Source organism: Carlito syrichta, unplaced genomic scaffold (genome assembly GCF_000164805.1).
Source record: "Carlito syrichta isolate Samal-C Ts95f unplaced genomic scaffold, Tarsius_syrichta-2.0.1 Scaffold302313, whole genome shotgun sequence".
In the NCBI taxonomy this organism is placed as follows: Eukaryota; Metazoa; Chordata; class Mammalia; order Primates; family Tarsiidae; genus Carlito; species Carlito syrichta.
In genome coordinates this window covers 125,168-151,065 of record NW_007246409.1, presented here as the reverse complement: position 1 = coordinate 151,065, position 25,898 = coordinate 125,168, and the positions used below count along the sequence as shown (strand labels likewise).

Here is a 25,898-nt window from a genome sequence, read left to right as displayed (position 1 = left end):
CTGATGCCAAAAATAGGGAAAATCTGTCCTCAACTGCCTCCCCCAAGCTTAGCCCTCAGCTGTATTACAAATACAAAATAAATGTTCAGAAAAAAATTCTTTTTTTTAAATACTGACAGGGTCTCACTATGTTGCCCAGGCTGGTCTCGAGCTCCTGGACTCAAAGCAATCCTCCCACCTTGACATTACAAAGCGGGATTATAGGTGTGAGCCACTACAAGCAACCAGAAAAAGTGTCTTATATGAAACACATCAAAGACCTGGTAAAGTCTCTCCAGAAGTCAAAAAAATGTTGTGTTGAGAGCAACAAACCTCCTATAAAACAAAGAGCAGCAACTAAAAGGCACCAACTATAACTGTGATAAGCCAGACCTCAGTATTGAGTAATGTCACCAAGACAGAAGCATCCCTGGTCACTTCTTTTTTTTTTTTTTTCCTTCTTTTCTTTTTCTTTTTTTGAGCTGGACTCTCACTCTATCACCCAGGCTGGAGTGCAGTGGCACACTCACGGCCACCCCAGCATCAACCTGCTGGGCACTGGCAATCCTTCCGTCTCAGCCTTCCAAGTAGCCTGAACTACAGGCGCACGCTACCATGCCCAGCTAATTTTTTTTTAATTTACTGTAAAGACGAAGTCTCACCAAGTTTCCTGAGCTGGTCTAGAACCTGCAGGCTCAGGCAACCACTCGCCTTGGCCTACCAAATTGCTGAGATTACAGGTTGAGCCACCGAATCCATCCATCATTTCTTTTATAAAAAATGTGTATTAGCCGGGCTCGGTGGCTCAGCCTGTAATCCCACGCCTTTGGGAGGCTGAGGTGAGTGGATTGCCTGAGCCCGCGGGTTCGAGACCCGCCTGGGCAGCGAGACCTCATCTCTACAATAAATCAAAAAATCAGCCGGGTGTAGTAGCACATGCCTGTAATTCCGGCTACTTGGAAGGCTGAGGCAGAAGGATCGCCAGAGTCCAGCAGGCAAGGCTGCGGTGGCCGGGAGAGGCCACTGCACTCCAGTCTGGGCGAGCAAGTGAGACTCCAACTCACACACACACAAAAAATGTGTATTGCTCTTATAACAGGGAAAAATACTGATAATCTTTAAAGATGCTATTCACATCTTTAGATAAAGATGTTTCATCTAGTATTTTCAATTAATAAATTTAAAGCACTGTTATTCAGTAGGAGAAAATTAAGACTGCCAAATCACAAGAAAAATCCACTCTGAGGGTCCAGCATGCTTTAGCTGTGAAATTCCGCTATCCAGGAAAACCAACTATAAAAGGTAGGCTGCGGTGGCCGGGAGCGGCCACTGCACTCCAGCCTGGGCGACAGAGTGAGACTCCAACTTGTTTTAAAAAAAAAGGATAAAGTAACACATAAAAATTGCTGTCAACATGTCTACCTGAAAGTGAGTAAAAATTCTCCAATGTAAAATAACATCCATCAATGTGAATAGATATATTATGAATTGCCAAATAATCTTTGCTACCTTTTTTTCATCTGGAAAATTAATCGCAAAAAGCCTCAAGACAGGTAACTAAGCCTGACATAAAATGGCTGAATGACTGAAAATAGCTACTTTTTCTAAGTATTATGTATGTGTCTACTATATAAACATATCACATATACACACACATATAAGAGCTACAGCTATGTTTTATGTTTATTTAAGCCTACTCCACTGTATCAAATCACTTACTGAGAGTCCACAGGGCATGTTAAATTAGCATTAGACAACACAAATAGTCCAGGCTTTTTTTTTTTTTGAGTCGGAGTCTCATTCAGTCTCCCAGACTGGAGTGCAGTGGTCGCTCCCGGCCACCGCAGCCTCGCCTGCTGGGCTCCGGCGATCCTTCCACCTCAGCCTTCCGAGTAGCCGGAATTACAGGCATGCGCTACCACGCCCAGCTGATTTTTTTATTTATTGTAGAGATGAGGTCTCGCTGCCCAGGCGGGTCTCGGAACCCACGGGCTCAAGCAATCCACTCACCTCAGCCTCCCAAAGGTGGGAGATTACAGGCTGAGCCACCGAGCCCAGCTAGTCCAGGCTTTTTAAGTCAGATAGACCCAGCTGCAAATTCTCTTATTAGCCATGACCTTGGACATAACCCAGCCTCTCTGTCACACATCTATTTCTTCATCTCTAGATGAAGACATATGACAAATCCTTGACATCAACAGTTAGGGTTAGATGATCACAAGAGTGACTCTGAAAGTCAATAGAAATAATATAGCCACAGTGTTTCAGCCTTATCAGCTGCCATATCTTTTGGTCTTTATTCCCATGGTCAAAAATGGTTCACAGTGATGTCAATAATTATTCCCAATAATCCTCATTAAATTATCTGTATTTTTTAATCTGTGTTTCTTTATGACAAATAGGTTTGAAGTTAGAAAACAGAAACATTAAATTCTGACACAAAATACTACTTGGAGAACAAGCCAAGCGTCTCTACATTTGTTTTTTATTTATGTGAGGGATGTTAAGCACCAAACATATCCAACCAAATGCCATAGGTTTTAGTGAAATTCTCTTAAGGTTGTATAAGAAGCATAAGAATTAATACATGTAAAACACTCAACTCAGTAGGTATATATTACATGACTGCTGTAGAAACCCGATTTTGAAAACCAAATTTAAATAAAAATTTCCCAAAATTAAAATGTATACACACAGAGAGAGTTTTTACCTGAAAGATCATGCCTAGTAATAAAGCTCTCAGGGTTGGATGGAAAAGCTCTTTCTCCTGTAGTAATGCGGCGTGCCACACAGATCATACAGGATTGCAAATCTACAATAAAAAATTTAATTAGATAAGGATTATACCTAACTTTTGGATATGTGTAATCAACAGGAAAGCAAGGACATGGAATATAATAACAAGAGCTAAAACAATTGAAGTCACAAAATTACACGTGTGGCCACTACATGTTTAATAAACATCACAAACATATGATTGCTCTTACTACCTTCCCCTTCCTCCATTATAGCTCGTGGCTGAGACAGGGCAAAACACTGCATTGTTTCATATCTCTGGCGTATCTCAGGACTGGTGTTTATGTCTTCCAGAATATCGTGTGATGTTTTCATCAACATACGGCAATTAAATGTATGGCTTTTTTGTTTCTGGTTTTCGTTTGTCCAGGAAACTCCATTAACTTTGGAAAACAAATTGAAATGATATATTTAAAAGCTGGTAACTCAGTCTATTGCCACCATCGAGAATCCAAGCTGTATTTTCCCATGATATGTGTTTTCCATAGAATACTAACATTTCAGAGTGGCAATATACAAAACCTTTGAATAATTTTAACTTCAACAGAAATCTCACCGTATTTTGTAACTCACTCTGTACTTTGGCCCCATAAAATATATAAAAATTGTGAATTCACTGAGGCCATATTTGAAAATTTTGCTATTAACCACATGCCTCTCTATATAAGTAAGATCACTTGGCTTCCTAAAAAGTACATTCAATTTTATAAGAAATGTTCAAGGAAAAAATTTTTAACATACTTAGAAAATACACATTAAGAGCCTACCTGTAGATTTTGGTAAGTTTTTAAGAAAATCCTTTCTGTCTTCGTCATGCAAGATATTGTAAACACTGGTGTTAACCAGGTCCTCCTGCTTATATTGCAAGTATTGTGTGACATTTTCTGACACAAATACAATGTTTCCATCTCGATTCACCACAAACAGGAAACCATCCAATGCCTAAAAGGAGATATGTTAATACAGGCTGCTGTGGACTAAACTGTATCCTCCTGGTCCTCCAACTCTTGTGCTGAAGCTCTAACCCTCATGTGACTATATTTGGAGGCAGGACATTTAAGAAGGTAATTCAGGAGAAATGAGGTCATATGGGCAGGCCCTAATCCAATATAAATGGTGTTCCATAAAGTGACAGAAAGAGAAGCCAGGGATGTGCATGCAGAGAAAAGGCCATGTGAGGACACAGTGACAAGTCAAGGAGGGTGGATGGACTCAGGAGAACAAGTCTTGCCAACACCTTGATCCTGGACCTCCAGCCTCCAGTACTAAAATAAATAAATGTCTATTGGTTTAAGCTACTCACTCTGTGGTTTTTGTTATGGTAGCCTTACCAGGCAGCAGTCTAAGTAGTAAGTAGAATGTGAGAAAACACCTGTTGATTTAACAAATACTACAAACTGCTATAAGCCACCATTTCTATTAACATTAGCTCCATTACTATAGGGCTATTAAAAAATAAAAAGGACAATCTGGAGGGGAAAGACAAATATGGTCAATGTGAAATTTGAATTAATGTCTAACCTAATTTAAGGATTATATCTTACAGGAGCTTTTAAAAATAAGAAAATCGTCCTTAGCTCTTCTCATTTGTCCATCTGATGCCAAGTCAGGCTACAGAAACTACCATACTCTTCCTTAATAAGAATTTGCAAAGAGGAATTTAAAAATGGATTAACTAAGTAGCTGAAACAGAAACAAGATGACAAGTGAACTTTATGAAGGGCTTCAGCCCCTGCCTTGAAGAGTCTAATCAGATCTATCTAAGACACCTTGCCAGGCGCAGGTGGTTCACACTTGTAATCATCAGCATTTTAGGAGGCAGAAGCAAGAAACCTGCCTGAGTCCATAGATTCAAGACCAGCCTGGGCAACTTGGTGAGACTTCGTTTCTACAATAAAATAAGTGAGTGTGCAGTGGCACACTCACGGTTACCACAGCCTTGACCTACTGGGCTCAGGTGATCCTTCCGCCTCAGTCTTCCAAATAGCTTGGAACTACAGGTGTACACCATCATGCCCAGCTCATTTTTTTATTTATTATAGAGACGAGGTCTCACCAAGTTGCTGAGGTGGTCTTGAACCCCTGGGCTCAGGCAATCCTCTTGCCTCTGCCTCCCAAAATGCTGGGATTATATGTGTAAGCCACTGTGCCCAGCTCACAGGCCGTACCCCCCCCCCCTATTTTTTTTTTTTTTTAAGTCGGAGTCTTACTCTGTCAGCCAGGCTGGAGTGCAGTGGCATGCTCATGGCCACCGCAGTCTCGATCTGCTGGGCTCAGGCGATCCTTCTGCCTCAGCCTTCCAAATATCTGGAACTACAGGCATATGCCACGAGGCCCGGCTAATTTTTTTATTTATTGTAGAGATGAGGTTTCACTAAGTTGCCCAGGTTGTTCTCGAACCCGTGGGCTCAGGCAATCCCCCACCTCGGCCTCCCAAAGAACCACCCCACCCGACCATCCCCCAAATATTTCTACCCTATTTCTTTTTTATATTTGTGTGTTTGTGCTTTCTCAGTTTTCAACTGTATTTTTATGGGGGGGGACCAAAGCCTCCTGAATTATGTGTATTGTTAAGGAGAAGAACACTTTACCATCACAGTCAGAATTCTGATTTCAAAGAAAGAAATATTTTCTATTTGTTCTCATTTCCTAACCAAAATTTCACTGTTTTTAATCAACTTATAATAAACCAAAGCGCAACTTATTGGACTGCTAAAACCTTTTTACTTGCCTGAAGTAAAAGTGGTCCTAGGGAATCTTTATCAATAACCCCCTGCCCTGTAGAAGACACATCAGCTTTCTGAACATCATCATCACTGGAAATAGCTTTTCCTGAAAAGATGGAAGGCAATGCAACAAACAGCATATACATCAGTTAGAGATCGCATCTACCTTCAAACAGTCCCCAGAACAGACATAAAGACATGCACGCACCTACACATGTGTACAAAACGTTTCCTGACATAAGAGACCAATGCTAATATTTTAAAACATTAAAAATTAAACTTCATGTTACCTAGGAGGACAGAAGACACCCCAGATTCTCTTCCACTTCTAAATATACTACCCCATGGCCTCCTGAAAGGGAGCTAACACGTGAGAGGGTGAGCAACACTGGCCTTCTTCAATTTCTCTGTCAACTGCTTATCCTGAAGAGCAAAGTTGGTCTACTCATTGGCCTATTCTCACACAGTCTCAATCAGTTGTAATCCCTACCCAAACAAAGCAGCAAAAGGGGAATGAACACACAGTGACAAGGTCCTTCTAAAAGACTTGAGTGTTTTTCTTCGTATTACCTTGCTCTTTTATTTGACGTATCTGTCTTACTGTTTCCTTTAAAATTGCGCACTTATCTGGTTTGACATTGAAGTTGTCAATATCACTAAGATTAGCAGATATCAGTTCAGCCAATTCTTCAATATATTTACTCTCCTGTTCCCGTCTCCACTTTTCACCACTACAGGTAAGACTAAGAAGGGGAGAAAAGTCATGATATACCTATCACAAAAGTCATGTTAGCAAAGTCAGACCCTACACAACACCTACACAACACCATTACTTTCACATGTAAACAAACTAAACTCAGCCAATAGAAACTACCAAAACATTGTCTTGGAGAACTTCTACAACATAGCAAAAATTCATGTAAACCTAAATCCAATTTCACCATTTTGTCAGCCTGATGGCCTTGGGAAGAGTTAGTCTCAGTCTCTTCACCTTAAAAAAAGGAATAATTTTTACCTCATAGATAAAATAAAACCAGCAACAAATAATAACAAATTAATGGTAGCTACTTATTATTAATGAAAATGTTTTATTAATTGTATCATAGTAAACCTCAAATGACACTGACTTTGACAAATGCTTAAAAGCTACAGAGTACTATTGTACAGATTATAGTATTTATTTCTGACTTAAACCTCTGATTCATTCTGGAAAAGAATAATAAAATTTCATGAATGTCAAAATATCCACTTAAAACATATTCTTAAAAGATAGCAAAGATTCTTACTTGTAATAATTGGTCCTCTATTCCTAATTCCTGCCCTTTCTGTTCAGAAATTCTTTTTACAGTACCACAAACTGTTAATATTCTACCTTTTATGGGAATCATCTATTCAAAAAGCTTCTATTACAATTATAGGGATGTCCATCTCATCAGTAATACTCTACTTACCATGAAGTAACACCCCACTCCCCAAAAAAAACACTAACGAGAGAATGTAATTAGCAGGAAGTTGAAATGTTATCCCCAAACAAAACAAACCAGGGACCTTGGAGGCACTACTGTGGCAAAGTACCTGGAAAGAAGTCACCTACCCTGGTCCTGGAGTATCACATGGCAACTTGCGTTTTCGTGAATCAGTGGCCAGTGGATCCAAGGAGTTTTCTCCTAATCCACTCATCTTGAATATACATCAGCAACTAGGAATGAGTAAAAAGAAATAAGATACACAGTTTTAAATATCCGTGACTCTATGAAGGTGCTGTATGATTGAACAACTGCACCCAGTAATTCAGAACTATTTTCTCTAAATGGTTATATTATTCTCAGTATTTTTTATCATAAATAAGTATATTGAAAATGTATTTTGAAAATGACCTCAGACTTCGTATTCCAATTTAACTATGCACAATGTCCAACCCCAAGACAGAAATGTTTCTCAGATTCTACTAAAAATGTGTGTATTGAGTGTCTCGAAGAATAAGGCATTTCTTCATATTTAATAAAGAAAGAGAGAGACTACTGAGTCTCCAAAAGTGATAAATCCCTAAATTTTACTTATACCCAAGTAAAGCACAAATAAAGCTTATCCCATAATATGATAAGATTAGGCCAAGCTGGGTAGCTTAGGTCTATAACCCCAGCACTTTGGGAGGCTGTGGCAAGAGGTTCGCTTGAGCCCAAGAGTTCAAGACCCTCCCGGGAAGCACAGCAAAATGACATCTCTACAAGAAAAATCAAAACAGTTAGCCGGGCATAGTGGCACAAGCCAGTAGTCCCATCTGCTCAGGAGGCTGAGGTGGGAAGACCACTTGAGCCTAGACAGTTGAGGTTAGGGTGAGCTGTGAACATACTGTGCACTCCTACCTGAGCCATAGAATAATACTCCAAGACTCAAAAACAAAAAGTCTAATTTATTTAGCTTATTTTCAAGGTAATATATTTTTCCTTTGGGCAACTTTATTAATATTTATCATCCATTGTGGCTTTCTCCTGTCATCTGTGTCACACTGTACGACTCTACTACGTTCTACTTAGAAAGCAGATGTTAATGAAGAGAACTCCTGGGGTGGTAGGGAGGGGCATCACCAATCTACACAACAACAATTATTTAATACTGACTGACCCAAAACGTGTGCCTTAATTAAAAGTTTAACTGATGAAGAAGACATGATGGAATATTTCCTTTTGAGAAAGAAGAGTAGACTGTGATACCCAGAAACTCATAACTTGAGATATCTACTAAGACTCTGCTCACTGAAAACTCTATCTGTACTAAACTTTTGTTTAGCCAGGTGCGGTGGCTCACGCCTATAATCCCAACATTTTGGGAGGCTGAGATGAGAGGACTGCCTGAGTCCGTGGGTTTGAGACCAGCCTGGGCAACATGGTGAGACTTCATCTCTACAATAAATTAAAAAATTAGCTGGACAGGGTGGCACATGCCAACAGTTCCAGCTACTTGGAAGGCTGAGGCAGAGGGATCGCCTGAGTCCAGCAGGTAGAGGCTGCCATGGCCATGAGCAGCATGCCACTATACTCCAGCCTGGGTGACAGAGTGAGATTCTGATTCAGGAGGAAAAAAAAAAACTTTTGTCTAGGATAAGACAGTCATTGTTTCTAGAGAATTCCATGTTAACTAATGAGGAGAGAACAATCTAAACTACTGTTTTGTATATTAAGATGCATTCTGCACTCCAGCTAGACTCTGAGGCATATGCTGAAGGACACAAATGTCCACTAGGTGGCAAAATAGGACCAGAAGACAAATGAATAAAAATGCAAAAAATCACTCAGGATGCTGATCAGACTTAAAATCGCTTTTTTAAAAAAATCAAAATCACATGATCCCAAATCAGAAATTCTAGATAACACTCATCTTTATACATGTACCAGGTATTAAATAAATACCAGCAAATTTCATTTTATAATTTGGACTGCAAAATATAAAATGTGTATTGAGTATCTTGAAGAATAAGGCATCTTCTTCATATTTAATAAAGAGATGATTTACAGATTTTTTTTGTTTTGCTAGTGACATAAATTTATATGAACGAGAGAACTTAAAATAACCCTGACTACTAGTGGTTCAATGTTATGATTTTAAGGCACACTCAGAACACACAATCTCAGGAGTATTGAATTTTCAAAAATGTCCATATAACAAAAAACAAAATCTGTGTAAGTAGTCCAGATTTTAAACAGACCTACAGAAAAATGTCAAGTAAATGTAATATTTGATCCTAGACTGAATTCTGTACTGGAGGAATGGAAGAGCTATAAAGGATATTACTGGATCGATTGACAAAACTGTAATACGTACAATAAAAATGTTATCAATGTCAAATTCCTTGTACTATGTTCTTGCAACTCTGCTTTATTATTTCCAAATAAAAAAAAGTTTGAAAAGTATGTTCAATTTTGATTTTTCCAATAATTTTTTTTTTAAAGAACAGTGATTCCTTAAGTACAAAGATTGGGTAGATCTAGCTATGTCTCCATAACTGGGTTTTATATTTGTTTCACTCAAAGGTTATTTTTAAATTGAGTAGCAAACTAGCCAGAGTAGTCACAATTACTTTAAAGGTATCATTGCTTCCAAATTCTAGATATTATTTCCTTACTTGAACTTTTGTTTATAAACTGAATCCCTGAAACTCAGTGGAAAAACTATTCCATGGATAACAGCATTTCTTTAATGTGAAAGATATGATTTAGTCTATATTTTCAATATTATTTCCTTACTTTGCTGTTAAACATGAGCTGTATGTTCGGTACAGTGTAAGGTGCCTGCATATAATAGGTGGTCAACTCATGTCTTGAATACATACTGAATAAAAGAAACAGTCAACCTACTAAATCATATTTTAGAATTTCCTTCCTTCTGATCTATATAATCATTCAATACAATCCTATTACTTTTAATTTTTTTACATTTTTATTTCCATGGTTGATAAAGAATGTCACTATGGCTGGGCACGGAGGCTCTCACCTGTAATTCCAGCACTGTGGGAGGACAGGGCGAGAGGACTGCCTGAGCCCAGGAGTTCAAGACCAGCCTGGGCAGCATGGCGAGACCCTGGATCTATAATAAATAAAAAATTAGCTGGCCTCAGTGGCTCAGCCTGTAATCCCACGCCTTTGGGAGGCTGAGGTAAGTGGATTGCCTGAGCCCGCGGGTTCAAGACCCGCCTGGGCAGGCGAGACCTCATCTCTACAATAAATCAAAAAATTAGCTGGGCATGGTAGCGTGTGCCTGTAGTTCCAGCTACTTGGAAGGCTGAGGTGGAAGGATCGCTGGAGCCCCGCAGGTCGAGGCTGTGGTGGCCGGGAGAGGCCACTGCACTCCAGTCTGGGCGACAGTGAGACTCCAACTCAAAAAAAAAAAAAAAAATTAGCTGGGCATGGTACTTGGCAAGCAGCAGTGAGAACGTTACCTGAGCCCAGCAGGTTGAGGCTGCAGTAAGCCATGATTGTGGCACCACACTCCAGCCTGGGCAAAAGAGGGCGACTCTGACTCAAAAAAAAAAAAAGTTACTATAAGAAGAAGGGGGGAAAATATGTTGACATAATGAATTTGTGTAGCATAACTCACATCAAAAGAGAATCTAAGCCAAGACAATCTCTTATTTAGTATGGGGGGGGGGGAAATCAATAAGTACAACCGTTAGTCTAAAGCAGAACGGCATTCTTGTTTGTGTGAAGTTTATGTTTGTGTGCTTATGAAGAACCTTACCCATGTCCACCCATGTCCACAGATGCACACGGCCTTTCCTCTTGAACAGCTACATGTACACGTAAGCCTGTATAGCCTCCCTGCTACCCAGTTTACTCAGAGTTCAATCCAACTATCCAAAATCGTCACTTAAAATCATCATCATGGTGTTTACCCAAACATGAAGGTATAAGGTAGAATTATTTAGTATATAAAATATTTCTATTTCTCTTTTTAAGAACAGGTTTGATAGATTTCCAGTTCACTCAGATATGGACTGTACAACCATACAAGACAGCAATGTCCAAGAGAAAATGACAAACTCTTGTACGGCAAAAGTCAAAGTAGAGCAAACACAACTCCTAATGATTAAAGAAGGTGCTCAACATGAGAAATGAAGACTTTCTGGGCCCTCAAAATAATAATTTCAATTTATACAATAACTAATTTCTGAGCACAAATGTTTCTAACAAACACTTTAGGTAGAGTTTTCTATTTTGTATTAATCATGGTTATAAATAAAATTTTCAAAGCACATTTTATTTGCCAGGTCTGTTGTCTCCTTCTCACTGAGAGGATATGTTATCTAGCTCGGTAGATTACTAGTTTTGAGGTATAAAAGGCCAGCACAGACTCACTAAATTTAGCCCATTTTCAGTCAGTAGTCAAAACTGAAGACGAGAGAGGGGAACACAGCATGTACCAGGACCATGAAGTCCCAAAGGGTAAGAAACTCAGATCAGGAACTGCCTGCACTGCTTGCATTTTCCCACCTTAAACCACAACCCATCTAGTTTGGAAGATATATGGAGTTGGTAAAATCCATCCTCAAAGGAGAAATAATATAGTGCAAGAGTCTCACATTAACTTTGACTATAAGAAGAATTCTTATAAATTCTGACTCCCCAAAATTAAACACCTATAGTTAATCAGAAAAGAAATTATTGCAATATATACTTGTTCTCCAAGCAATCTGTGCTCCTGAAACAATGTCATAAATCCAACAGTCAGATGTATACATGTATTTTTGCAGTTTCCAGCCTGGACAACATAGCAAGACTTCCTCTCCACACACACACACACATCACACACACACACACACACACACACTAATTAGCTCCAGCCTGGACAACATAGCAAGACTTCCTCTACACACACACACACACACACACACACACACACACACACACACACACACACACACACACTAATTAGCTAGTCAGCCAGGCACAGTGACCCATGCCTGCAATCCCAGAAGTTTGAGAGGCTTAGGCTGGAGGACTGCTTGAGGCCAAGGATTAGAGAAGAGCCTGAGCAACATTGTGAGATCTTGTCTCTACAAAAAGTCAAACAATTAGCTGGGTGTGGTGATGCGCAACTATAATCCCCAGCAACTCAGAAGGCTGAGGCAGGAGGATCCCTGAGCCAGGAAGGTCAAGGCTGACATGAGCCATGATCACGCCCCAGCACTCCAGTCTGCACAACAACAGAGTGAGACCCCAACACACACACACACACACAATTAGCTGGGTGCAGTCGCACAAGTCTCTAGTCCCAGCTACTGGCGAAGCTGACACAGGGTGATTGCTCAAGTCCAGGAGTTAGAAGCTGCAGTGAGCCATGATCGTGATAATGCTGCCACTGCACTCCAGCATGAGCAGAGTGAGACCCCTACTCAAAAAAATAAATACACACACACACACACACACACACACACACAAATTTTAACTTATTTTGAAATTTCCAGTGAAGAGATAAAAATTATTAAACAGGAAATGCACCCCAAATGCACTTCCAGGTAGGGACACAATCCAATTACAGAAGCATTTTCCGCCCTGATACCACAGTACAGAAAAGGACTAGCGAGAGGAACTTTTCATTGAATCAGAATTCAAAGGCCAGAACCAATTCAATCTTTCAATGTAAACTCTACCATCTAGGTCCATGGGCTTTTTTACAGTTTTCCTTATCTAAAATGTTTCTACTGAAAAGAGTTCTATGCTATACTACTTAAATGCATTACTATGACAATGCATACTTTAAGATTACATTTAAGCAAGATATTCTGCACAATTACTTCAAATATGGAACAGTAGCAATTTAGTATACCTTCCAATGCTATCAAAACTACTGCTATTTCTATATTCTTTAGAAAAGTCAGAAGCTTATCCATGATAAGATTTACAGTGAGCAAGAATCTTAAAGCAAATAGATAGAATGGTTCATACAAATATAAATACTTTAGGCCTTTCTATATATGACCACCAAGTTTTGGAATATGTTGAAGCTGAGTCATCTACAGAATACAATAAATTGCTAGAAAATGAAGTCATGGAATAACTAATTAATCGAGGCTAAAAAGCAGCAAAGAATTGTATTTGCTGGGTCAAAAACCATGAAAATGTTTTCTCTTGGGTATTGAGATTAAGACAGGAGGGGAAAGGTTTGATTATGGATTAAGACAGGAGGAAAAAGGTTTGATTACATAGAGAGCAAACAAACCAACTGGACAAGGATGGAAGAAGTACTCCCTGTCCAAAAGGAAAAGGTATCAATCAACAATGCCAGTGTTCATCAGGCAAGCAAGATGTCATTTGGAGAGACCTAAGAAAAGCCGTATCATGCCAAAATAGGAGGAGATCGCTTACTCAGCAAATCTAAACCAACACAGAAACCAACCGAAATATTTCAGTATTCCTAAATTAACAGAGAAGGAAGGAGACAACTTTGTGACAGTACAGTGCTGGACACTTCACATATACTGGTTAAGTACTCACAATGACCCTCTAAGGTATATGTTATTCCCATGTCTCAGACAGGAAAATGGCTAAATAACTTGCCACTAGATCACACATAGACTCTGGATGGCAGAGCTAGGACTACAATATTTTTTTCAGACTTTATAACCAAAAGAATATATGTATCAAGGCCAGGTACGGTGGCACATGCCTATAAACCCAGCACTTTAAGAGGCCTAGGCAGGAGAATTAATGGAGCCCAGGAGTTTGGGACCAACCTAGGCAACAAGCAAGACCTCGTCCCTACAAAAAAAAAAATCAAAAAATTAACTATGCTTGGTGGCACAAGCCTGTAGTCCCAGCTACTCAGAAGGCAAAGGCAGGAGGATCACCTCAGTCCAGGAGGTTAAGGCTGCGGTGAGCTGTAATTGAGCTGTAATTGCGCTCCAACCTAGGCAACAGAGTGAGACCCCAACTCAAAAGAACACAAAGAAACAAAAAACAAAATACGTATCAAATGTTTCCTGGCCATTTTATTGCCCTCACCACCAAAACAAACCATTTATACCACTGAATCACACAATCGCCAATTAGCCAGAAAATTCTTCAGCTTCACAATAAGAAAACCGAGAAGTTGTGGCACCCAGTTTGGGAGCATGAAGTATTAGGGACAGAGACAAGAAGTTCACATAGACTCAATGCTCAGCAGGTTCTAATGCTGCTCTTCCCCTCAAGCCCTTTAACCTAACTGTTCCCCTCCAAATCACTAAATGAACTGAACTCTCTGGAGTCTGATATTACCCGTGACCCTTATTTCCACTTGAGATGAACAGTCAGTGGCTCACATAGCAAGAAGAAAATTTGAGATCAGAAAAGCAAACACAATACCCGAATACAGTCTGTCAAACATTTTGTTCTTTCGTTTGCCATGACTAAATGCTGGAGCCAAGAGCTTTTGACTCTCCCAGCAGTACTTCAGTTTACCCGTCAGGCTTATCTGCCTGACTTCTACAAGGGGTGATTAAATACGCTAATTGGGGAGAATTTGGGGGTATCTCTTGAGAATCACAGTAACTTGAAAAATTTTTTCAAACAGCTGTGGATTTGAATTGATTTATTAAAAACTGCTTCAAGCACTGTGTAAAAGCAGAGACCACTCAAGCCAATTAGACTTTTTTTTTTTAAGTCCTAGGGAAGAATTTGAGACATTCATATATAAAGCCTCTAACCAAAACTCAAATTCCAAATTGACACTCCTATCCAGACAAATTAAAATCCAAGGGCTTAATCCTAAGAAGATTTTGTTTCCCAAAATATCAAGCTAAAAGGGTTGGTTTTTTTTTTTTTTTTGGTCACTGTTGTCCAATACTCGGTCAATCTGTTGTCCATACTCTTACTGATAAAACAGGCGCAGCTCCAAGAAAAGGGGACCGTGGAGGAAAGAACCGAAGAGAAATAGTGTGTGTTTCAGGGCAAAGGAAGCAGGGAAGCGTGAAGCTCACAAACAGAACCACAACAAAAGCATTCTCATCAAATGGGTGACTCTTCCCTACCTTGCTAAGAGCTGTGAGGACACAAGCTAGAAGGGAAAGAGAGAGAAATTTTTAAATAAAAACAAGCTGGCAATATCCTTTTGTTGCTGATAATCTGTTATGTTTAGTAGGATAAAGTACACTGTAATCCGTGTTTCAATTTAACTCCGTTTTAGATCAAAAACTTGCATGCCCAGGAAACAGAGATGAATGATACCACAAATTACTAGAACTCTCAAGCTGGCAGAGAGGAAACCATAAAACAATTACACTTAGGTAAGTGTTAAAATGAAAAAACTGTATGAAGTGTCACAGAACACAGCCAATAAGAAACCTACCACCCTACAGTTTTTGAAAACAGAAAACACATACCCATGGGTATCTGCAATGAACTACCTTGATGGCAAAGCATGGTAACTTGTAATCCCAGCACTTTAAAAACCTAAGGTAGGAGAATAACTTGAGGCCAAGAGTTTGACAACAGTCTGGGAAATATAGTGAGATCCCATTTCTACACAAAATAATAATAATAAAAATTTAAAACTGCTTTGGTAGAGACATATGCAAGAAAACGGTATCAGTCCCTGATCACTTCTTTTCCTCTATCTTTAGTTTATAATGCCAGCATACTGGGAAAGGGGCTAGCAAGAAGCAATACAGTAAGCAACACATCCTACTTTTAATATATAAATTAAGTGGGAAAGTTTATGCATGCAAATGATTGTATGCACGAAACATCATTCTCGCCTCTCCCTTTGTATATCTTGCCATTTCATTCTCCATCAACAGGCTATATCCAAAACTCCTGCACATTTAAGCTCCAGTTTAAACGTGATGAAGCTGAATTCAAACACAAACTCCCCAGAGGCTCTAGTACCAGAACTGGGCATGCCAATTAGCCAACACAGGTGTTAGCTGCAACTGGAAGCTTGTTGCCAAGAGACTTCTCAACCTCTACATGACCAACAGAGTTGAAGTTCACAGACATACACCATGCAAAGGGAGTTAAGCAAGCCAACTCCATCTAAATCAAATTACCTTCTCCTGACAGCATACTAACTAGTTAGGCAACTCTTTTTTAGAGGTAACACTGGCTCTTAAAATCTGATACACTGAATCTACCTCACATCAAGAAAAAAACTAAATCTGATCTTCAATTTGACTTTTTTTTTTTTTTGAGTTGGAGTCTCACTCTGTCACCCAGCCTAGAGTGCAGTGCAGTGGCAAGCTCAAGGCCACCGCAGCCTTACCCTGCTGGACTCAGGCCATCCTTCCCCTCAGCCTTCCAAGTAGCTGGAACCATAGGCACATGTCACCACACCCAGCCAATTTTTTCATTTTTGTAGAGATGAAGTCTCATCAAACTGCCCGGGTTGATCTCAAACCTCTGGGCTCAGGCAATCCTCCCACCTCAGCCTCCAAAAGTGCTGGGATTACAGGCGTGAACCACTGTACCTGGCCGAATTTGGCTTGTTTTAACACTATCATCAATCACACATCCTCTTTCACATCATCGTCGTCATTACCACGACCAACACCACCAGCCACTAAAATGACCTATATGCTGAAAGAGTTTTTGATAAAGGAGATCACCAAAACATTTTCTATCCTGTTTTTAAGCTTTAGTCAGTAAAGTGTTTCTAGGCTAGACACAGCAGCTCACACCTATAATGCCAGTACTTTGAGAGTCCAAGATGGGAGGATTATCTGAGCCCACCAGTTCGAGACCAGCCTGGGCAACTTGGTGAGACTTTATCTCTACAATAAATCAAAAAGTTAACCGGGTGTAATGGCGCGTGCGTGTAGTACCGGCTACTTGGAAGGCTGAGGCAGAAGGACCGCCTGAGCGCAGCAGGTCAATCTGCGGTGGCCATGAGCATGCCACTGTACACCAGCCGGGGCAACAGAGACTCCGACTCAAAAAAAAAAATTCTAAATCTCTCCTATACCCCTCTGCTATTTAAAATATTCCTGCTCTTCAAGATCAAGCTTATTTGTCACCTTTGGCTTAAAAAAAAATCCATAAATAACCCAATTAGAGAGTTTTCCCTTCCTTATCTTAATGCAAGTTCATACTTTTATTATTTATTTATTTTCTATACTATACCTGTTCATTCTTCTGTCTCCACCTTCTACCTTGTAAGCTCCAAGTCATTCTATAAACATGTATGCAAGCCTATTACTTTTTTTTTTAACTAACACTGCCACCTCCATTCCCCTGTTCCTTTTCCCAGCTCCAGTTCACCTTTGCTTTCCCATCAGCTCTTCTGACCAACTCCATATCTTCCTAAAATACAGAGGAGGTTCAAGGTGGGGGAGAGCAGTTAAATGCTTTAGAGAACATTTTGCTTTTTTCTGACACGTCATTTTTCCCATTCCCAAAAGATAGTGCTTCAAGTTGCCTATAAAATAAAGCTGGAGGGTTTGACTCCTTCCGCTCATTTACTACCTTACAATAAAAAAAGACAAAGAGCTTTGTTGGGATCCAACTTAAGAGTTGAATCTCAATTTCATCATTTCAATAAACAGTAAACTTCCTGACACCTATAAAAAGCTCATCACCTATAAAAGGTGGGAATAATCAGGTTTTACATATTCATGTCTACCGTGAGGATAAAAGCAACACACAGCAAGCAACCGGCCTAAATAACAAGAGTGACCTCTCCACAGTACGCAATACCATAAACAAAGACCTATGTTAAACAAAGGCCTATGTTTGGCAAAAAATAAGCCTGCTCTCATGTGAAAAACCAACAGCTACAAATATCCCATACGGCAACCAATTTAAAAGATTCAGACCAAAAAAAAAAAAGTTTTTGTTTTTTTTTTGAGTTGGAGTCTCACTCTGTCGCCCAGACTGGAGTGCACTGGCCGCTCCCGGCCACCGCAACCTCGACCTGCTGGGCGCTGGCGATCCTTCCGCCTCAGCCTTCTAAGTAACTGGAACTACAGGCGTGCACTACCACGCCCAGCTAGTTTTTTTGATTTATTGTAGAGACGAGGTCTCACTAAGTTGCCCGGGCAGGTTTCGAACCCGCAGGCTTCAGGCAATCCACTCATCTCAGCCTCCCAAAGGCGCGGGATTACAGGCTGAGCCACCGAGCCTGGCCGACAAAAAAAATTTAACCGGATCTATTCATGCAGTCCTAGACTTACAGTTAGCTGATTGGAATTCAAAACATTTTCCCAGTGAAGTGGTAGATAGTAACTAATATACAGCTATGAACATAGAATAAACAAAAGATTGCCAGGCATGGTGGCTCACATCTGTAATCCCAGCAGTTTGGGAGGAAGTGGTGAGAGGACAGCCTGAGTCCAGAGGTTCGAGAGCAGCCTGGGCAACTTGGCAAGACCTCATCTCTACAATAAATCAAATACTTAGCCAGGCATGGTTGTACACACCTGTAGTTCAGCTACTTGGAAGGCTGGGATGGAAGGATCACCTGAGCACAGCAAATCAAGGTTGTGGTGGCCATGAGTGTGCCACTGCACTACAGCCTGGGCGATACAGTGAGACTCTGACTCAATAAATAAATTAAGTCAAATACTTATGTTCTTAAGATAGACAGTAAGGAATAAACAGGCACCTCTTAGAAGATTCTGAAGACAGCATCCAAGTACTTTCAAAGGTGTTAGGCACAGAACATAATTCTGGGTTTTTTGTTTGTTTGTTTTGAATTGGGGTCTCTCACTCTGTCATCCAGGCTGGAGTGCAGTAGCACCATCATGGCTTACCACAGCCTTTACCTCCTGGGCTTAGGCAATTCTCCTGCCTCAGCCCCCTAAGTAGCTGGGACTACAGGCACATGCCACCATGGCCAGCTAATGATTTTTATTTCTGTAGAGACATGGTCTCGCTATGTTGCCCAGGCTGATCTTGAACTCCTGGGCTCAGTCAGTCCTCACCTTGGCCTCCCAAAGTGCTGAGATAACAGGCGTGGGCCACAGCACCTGGTCAGTTTTTTTGTTAATAATATATTTTTACCTCTGGATTTGTAGTTAAATTTTTCTTCGACAGATGTAGGTATCTCTACATCAAAAGTGTTATTTAGACCTGAGATTATCTCTTTGACATATAATGAAAATACAATCAGCAGAGCAAGAAAGGCAGGAAAAAGAGAAAAACAAAAATCAAAGATTTTAGCCACACTATGGTAAGTGGAAAACAGCTGGATAAAGAGAAGCAGTGGGGAATGGAGCAGGTAGTAACAGACAGCAGAAATGAAATCTGATATAAAGTTAACTAATAAGCGATAAAGATGCAAAGGAGATGATCACAGCTTGTGCCCTATGCTCTCCTAATCCATCCTTTCAATCTGTCTCAAGAAGAAGAGACAGTAGCGAGGAAGAAATTTAAAACTTACAAGTTTACAACATGAGCACCTGGTCATCAAACAGCGACCTGAGAGCAGCAAAGTTGGTACATAAAGTGACACTCAGCAAACAATGAAGAGGGAACGTTAACCATGGTCAAAAGCAAGGCTGAAAAACACCTCCCCCCTACAGTATTGAAGTTAGTCCTGTCCACCAGTATAAAAAATAGGAAGATACTACATTTACCTGTAACATTGACATTACAAAAATATTTTTTTTATGTCAGAGTGCCACTCTGTCACCGGGACTGGAGTACAGTGGCACGATCATGGTTCACCACAGCCTCAACCTCCCGGGCTCAGGCAATCCTTCTGCCCCAGCCTCCTGAGTAGCTGGGACTACAGGCATGCCCCTAGGCCTGGCTGATTTTCTAATTATTTTGTATAGATGAGATCTCACCATGTTACAAAGGCTGGTCTCGAACTCCTGGGCTATCTTCCCACTTCAGTCTCCCAAAGTGCTGGAATTACAGGCAAAGTCATTGCACCCAGCTAAGTTTATAAACATTAACAATGAAAAAATGTCAAGCTGAAAAAAATACACTGAGAAAAAGTATTGAAGATAGAAAACAAGAGAAAGAGAGAGAGAGAGACAGAGAGGTCTCAAGAGATCCCTCTCTATAGAGTAAAAAGCTGGAGCAGATGGTCTCCAACTCTAGCAACAGGACACAGCAAGTCTGACTCATAAGACTTCCCAAATGGGCCATCATTACTGCTGATTAGTCTGTGGCTCAGGCCTTGCTGTTTCCATTGTCTTTTTTTGTGTGTGTGTGACCTCACGGTTTGTTCTCTTCAACAATTATAATTCCAACCTTAAATTCAAAAGAATCTTTTTAAAAAAATGTTTCCATATCCTAGAAGTTACATGTCAGATAATAGAATATATCTTTTCAAATAAATGTCTAAAGTCATTATTCATCGAACAATAAATACAAATAAAGGATAATGAAAATAATGAATAAAGCTGTCATTCATCCAATAATAATACAAACAATGAATGAGAATATATCCAAGTACCAAAAAGCCCCCAAAACTCTACACTGCTAGGTCACGATTGTTTCAGGGGACATTTCTACAGTCAGCAAAACTATAAAATACTGAAAACAGGATGAAAAGCACATCATTCAAGTAATTTAAAATACAACACAGTTTGCTTTTCTTCTTTGTTGCTGTTCAAAGGTCGGTTTCATGATTCACATACTTCACAAGCTTAGTAAATGAAGCTGGGGTACCACAATATTGTTAGAGAGTATTTGGGGCAGTTATTTATGAACTTCTATGAAATAATTCATACACCTGAAGTGATGAAAACCAAAACCACCTTCATCAAGCATCAAGAGTAGTCACTCTTCAACATATCAGGTGTTGCCCACATAGACAAAGAAAACATATTCCCCATGTTACATGCTTGGGGCGACCTGTTGATCAAAACAAAAGGTTTTTTTTTTTGCCTTCAAGGAGCTGACTGACGACCCAATTTCAGGAATCAACAAACTAGTAGGTATATAATCACAAACTGTATTGCGTTATAAAAATGTCTTCATTAAAAATTAATGACTAGTCTGTTATTCAAAAGCAGAAACAACTGAGTACCAAACATATAGCATACAATGCTATACAGTTGATCAAAGTTCCAAATCTCTGCAATAAATCCGGTTCTTACAATAAAAGAGATTCAGGTTAGCAACTAAATGCCCTTGAAATTGGCCAAACTTCATTGGTTAGTTCAAGCCTCCTTAAATTGGATGAAATAGAGGAAGGTGTAGCAGGGATTAAATGTACTACAAAACACCAAAATCTGCAACGTGAAGAAAGGTTAAAGTCAAATGCTTCTAGAATTCCAACCAAATTCAAAATCACTAGATCAGTGGCTCTCAAAACTTTCAAGTATCAGGATTCCTTTACCTCTTAAAAATTGAGAACCCTGGTCGGGCACGGTGGTTCATGCCTGTAATCCCAGCACTTTGGGAGGCCAAGTCGGGAGGACTGCTTTAGCCTAAGAGTCTGAGACCAGCCTGGGCAACATTGCAAGACCTTGTCTCCATAAAAAATTAGCCAGCATATTGGCACATGCTTATAGTCTCAGCTACTCAAAGGACAGTGTGAGAGAATCACCTGAACCCAGGAGGTCAAAGCTGAAGTGAGCTGCGATCGTGCCACTGCACTCTAGCCTGGGTAACAAGAGTGAGACCCCAACTCAAAAAAACAAAAAACAAACAAACAAACCTGGGAACCCTAAAGAGCATTTGTTATGTGGGTTATATATTGATATTTACCATATGAGAAATTAAACTGTATTAGACTAAACTGGCAAATAAAAATTGAAAGAAATTAAAACTTAGAAATATTAGAAGTTCATTTTTTAAAGTCCACCATATATACAAATATTTTAATAAAAATAATTTTTTGACACAAAATTGTTTTACTTTTTTTTGCAAATCGTATGCCTGACTTAATAGAAAGTTATTTACTTCTGCACTAAATCTGTTCCAATACGTTATTTTCTTTTTTATACCATGCTTAGACAGACATGTTAGTCTGATTAAAGGATATGAAGAAAATCCAGGCTCACATGGACATGTGCTTGTAAAAGGAAGGTCAGTCAGGCATGGTGGTTCATGTCTGTAATCCCAGCATTTTGGGAGAGAGAGATGAGAGAATTGCCTGAGCCCACAGGTTAGAGACCAGCCTGGGCAACTTCATGAGACCTCGTCTCTACAATAGACCAAAAAATTAGCCGGGTGTGGTGCCGCATGCCTGTGGTTCCAGCTACTTGGAAGGCTGAGGTCGAAGGATTGCCTGAGCCCAGCAAGTCAAGGCTGTGGTATCAGTGAGCATGCCACTGCACCCCAGCCCGGGTGACAGAGTGAGATTCTGACTCCAAAAAAAAGGGGGGGGGGGGGCTACTGCAATATCCTTTTTATAAAAAATTATGGATATATTCCTTGATATTACACTAAAACTCAACAAGTGTTAAAGGTTAGTTGTGTAGAAGAGGAAAAAATAAGTTCCTTCTACCCTGAGTTCTCAGGAAGGACAGATCCTATAACAAAAGACAGATTAACAAGAGAAAAATAAATAAGTTTAAAATGCATACTTCATATATACATGAAGATATCCAGAGAAAGGAGTAAATCTTTCCATTTCTAAGGGCTGACTTAGGATTCAGACTTACATCCCATCTTCAGTTGAAACAAAGAAAAAATATGGGGAGAAGGGGGACAGTTATTGGGAGGTGATCAGAAAAGCACAGTAAACAAGAGGGAGTCTATTATGCAGATGTAAGTGGACGCCTTCTCCAGTGATAATTCTCTAGTGGTTGAATCATCCTTCTCTTCCTGGTAAAGAGGAAGACACCCTTACAAATGGACATTTCCATTCTAGATATATTTCCCCTTAAAAAAGAGTAACTTCTCCTCTGCTTTCAGAGCCTCTCCAGAGTTTGTTTCTCAAAATAATTCTTATGCCAAATGGGCATTTTTTAGGCTGGTATATTCTGGCTTCTTAGAGTTGCAAAGTGGTGCCTGAAACCATACCAGTGTACTTTCATGCTATTACATTAAACTATATTGACTTAATTTGCACTCTGACCAGAACTATTACCCATGCATGATCTTGTAGTCAAATACTGATCATGTGAATAATACTGGTTCACTAAATTAAGCATATCTTTCAAATGCTGACATATTTTACTATACAATTTTTTTAAAACTCACATTTCATTAGTATTACCATCTCAGAAAACTGGTAAAAAGCTCTCATGTTCATTATAACAAATTTGAATTGGCCAACATTATAATTTAACTTGAAAGCTAAAATTTTATCATTGCCAACCAATACAGCCATGTTTTTCCTTAAGTGATGGGTTTGCCTAGCTCAATGTCAAGACACTATCTATAAATACCCAAGTTGCAATAACCACAGTTAGTCAGTTGTTCTTTCGGGTATTGGATGAATAAACTGGCTAGTTCAATCCACACCTCAAACCACTGTGCAAGTCCTCTTCCTCAAGACAAACAGCAGACTTTATTTTTTTGGGGGGGGGGGTGTTCTATATAGTGACGACAGTAGAGTCCAGTGTCCCTGCCTTCTCAAGGTAAGGTGCCCGCAGTGCTATGCACCACTGCACCATTGCCGAAGACATCAAGAGGACAAAAATAGCAAATAGTATTATTAGCATTATTAAGAAAATAGTTTTAAGCATATAGATCTCTAAAAGGCTCTCAGGGACTATCAGGGATCCACGAGCCACACTCAGAGAACCACTGTACTAGATTAAGGTTGGAGCTGAAAGCTAGAAAACTAGCCTGGCTTCTCTAAAATACTCTACACATTAATTTAATGAACATTTTAGTATCTAGTCTCTGTAGGCCTATATAATAAACAGGCCATAATGTGAGATCAAAATAACACATGGAGCCAGGTATGTTGGTTCACACCTGTAATCCCAGCACTCAGAGAGGCCGAGGCAAGAGGATTACATGGGCCCAGTAGCTCAAGACCAGCTTGGGCAACATACCAAGACCCTGTCTCTGTCAAAAATAAAAAAATTAGCCAGGCATGTGTCACACGTCTGTAGTACCAACTACTCAGGAGGCTGGGGCAGAAGGATCATCTGAGCACAGCAGGTCAAGGCTGCCATGATAGTGCCACTGCACTCCAGCCTGGGCGACAGACTGAGACCACAACTAAAACAAAAAAAAAACAAAAAACACTTCTTGGTAAGATGACATACGAGAATATTACTTATAACCAAAAAATGCCTTACTTTTTGTTTTAAATATAATAATGACAAAATATGTACTTATTAATTTTTACCGTCACGCTCAAATATGACAAATATATTTGTAGAGCAAGACACAGAGCAAATATAAAGCAACAGATTGATAACTCCATGAACCCACTGAGCTCTAGGACCAAGAAACAAGCAGACAGTCAGAAAATCAAATAATGCATAATGGATAACAGAACCAAAAGCAACGCTCATAAGTAGAAACCAAACAAACAATTCCTGAAAGACAAATGGGGGGAAGCTATTATCAATAACTAGACCCTGAATTGTACCCCACATCTTTAAAATAAAAATAAATAAATAAACAAACTAGAGTAGGCCAGGTACAGTGGCTCACATCAATAATCCCAACACTTTGGAAGCTTGAGGCAGGAGGATAACTTCAGCCCAGGAGTTGGGAACCAGGCTGGGCAACATAGATCTCATGTCAACAAAAAACCTAAAAATTATCCAGGTATAGAGAGGCATGCCTATAGTCCCCCTTACTGGAGAGGCTGACGCAGGAAGAATGCTTGAGCCCAGAAGTTGGACACTGTGGTTAGCTGTGACTATGCCATTGCACTCCAGCCTGGGCAACAGAGCAAGACCCCGACTCAACATACATACGAAGATAGAATTACTGGTTATATCAATCTGCCACCTAGAGTTATAGAAGAAAGAAACGGGTAACTCTCTGGGTCCCCTTCTACTGTGGGAGCTTTTCTGTCCTCTCAATAAATCCTGCTTAAAAAAAACCAAGGAGAAGAAAGGGAGCTATATCAAAAACTTGGGTCATGTATATTTCTGATATTGCAATAATACCTCAGGATAGAATCCTAGACCATACCCTACACTGAAGGTATGGTGGAAATGTATGAAAGCAACAAAAATAGAGGTATGGCCCAGGAACAGTGGCTCATGGCCTGTAACTCCAGCACATATGGAGGTCAAGGCAGAGAATCGCTTGAGGTCAAGAGTTCAAGACTAGCCTAGGCAACATAGCGAGACCACATCTCTATCATTTAAAAGATTTTTTTAATTTTAAAAAAAAAAAAAAAGCCACGCTCGGTGGCTCAGCCTGTAATCCCGTGCCTTTGGGAGGCTGAGGTGAGTGGACTGCCTGAGCCCGCGGGTTCGAGACCCACCTGGGCAGTGAGACCTCAACTCTACAATAAATCAAAAAATCAGCCAAGCGTGGTAGCACATGCCTGTAATTCCGGCTACTTGGAAGGCTGAGGCGGAAAGATCGCCGAAGCCCAGCAGGTCGAGGCTGCGGTGGCCGGGAGCGGCCACTGCACTCCAGTCTGGGTGACAGAGTGAGACTCCAACTCAAAAAAAAAAAAAAATAGAGGTATGAATGGCAGGAGATTGGGAAGGGGGACATACACACAGAAAAGGATATCAAAAGAAAGGAAGGAAAAATTAATTCCCCACTCAGTATGCCAACCATAAACTAAAACTCCAAAGTTTATTTTATCTTTTTTTTCATTAATCAGTATTTTCTATTATGGTTTTGTGGGGTACAGTTAAGGGTTAGGTGTACAATTACGTTTCATTCAGGCACCCTGTTGATAAGAGGTGTTTTCCCATCCCCCGACAGATATTTGCTACTGTTAATCCCATCCCCCTCCCCCCCATAGTTTCCCAATACCATCAGTCATTTTCTTATAGTATTGCATTGGATGTTCAAGGTCCATTATATGAGTGAGAACATGTGATATTCGGATCTTTGTTTCTGTGAGAGGTCACTCAGTATTATAGACTCTAGT

General features: G+C 40.0%; 1 protein-coding gene across 3 annotated transcripts in view; it reads right to left on the bottom strand.

The window, feature by feature from the left end:
• Positions 1-25,898, bottom strand: part of NCOA3 (nuclear receptor coactivator 3) — a 74,101-nt gene that overhangs the window by 27,132 nt on the left and 21,071 nt on the right. For 2 of the 3 annotated variants that reach the window (XM_021711469.1, XM_008056288.2), the window contains exons 2-7: positions 7,096-7,200; positions 6,072-6,244; positions 5,507-5,607; positions 3,543-3,717; positions 2,970-3,158; positions 2,690-2,791 (exon numbers count right to left, since the gene is read on the bottom strand). In XM_021711469.1, coding sequence (XP_021567144.1) covers positions 2,690-2,791; positions 2,970-3,158; positions 3,543-3,717; positions 5,507-5,607; positions 6,072-6,244; positions 7,096-7,181 — 826 coding nt within the window. In that variant the 5' untranslated portion in view covers positions 7,182-7,200. Of the gene's footprint in view, positions 1-2,689; positions 2,792-2,969; positions 3,159-3,542; positions 3,718-5,506; positions 5,608-6,071; positions 6,245-7,095; positions 7,220-25,898 lie in introns of those variants that run through there. The other variant, XM_021711470.1, reaches the window with a different exon arrangement.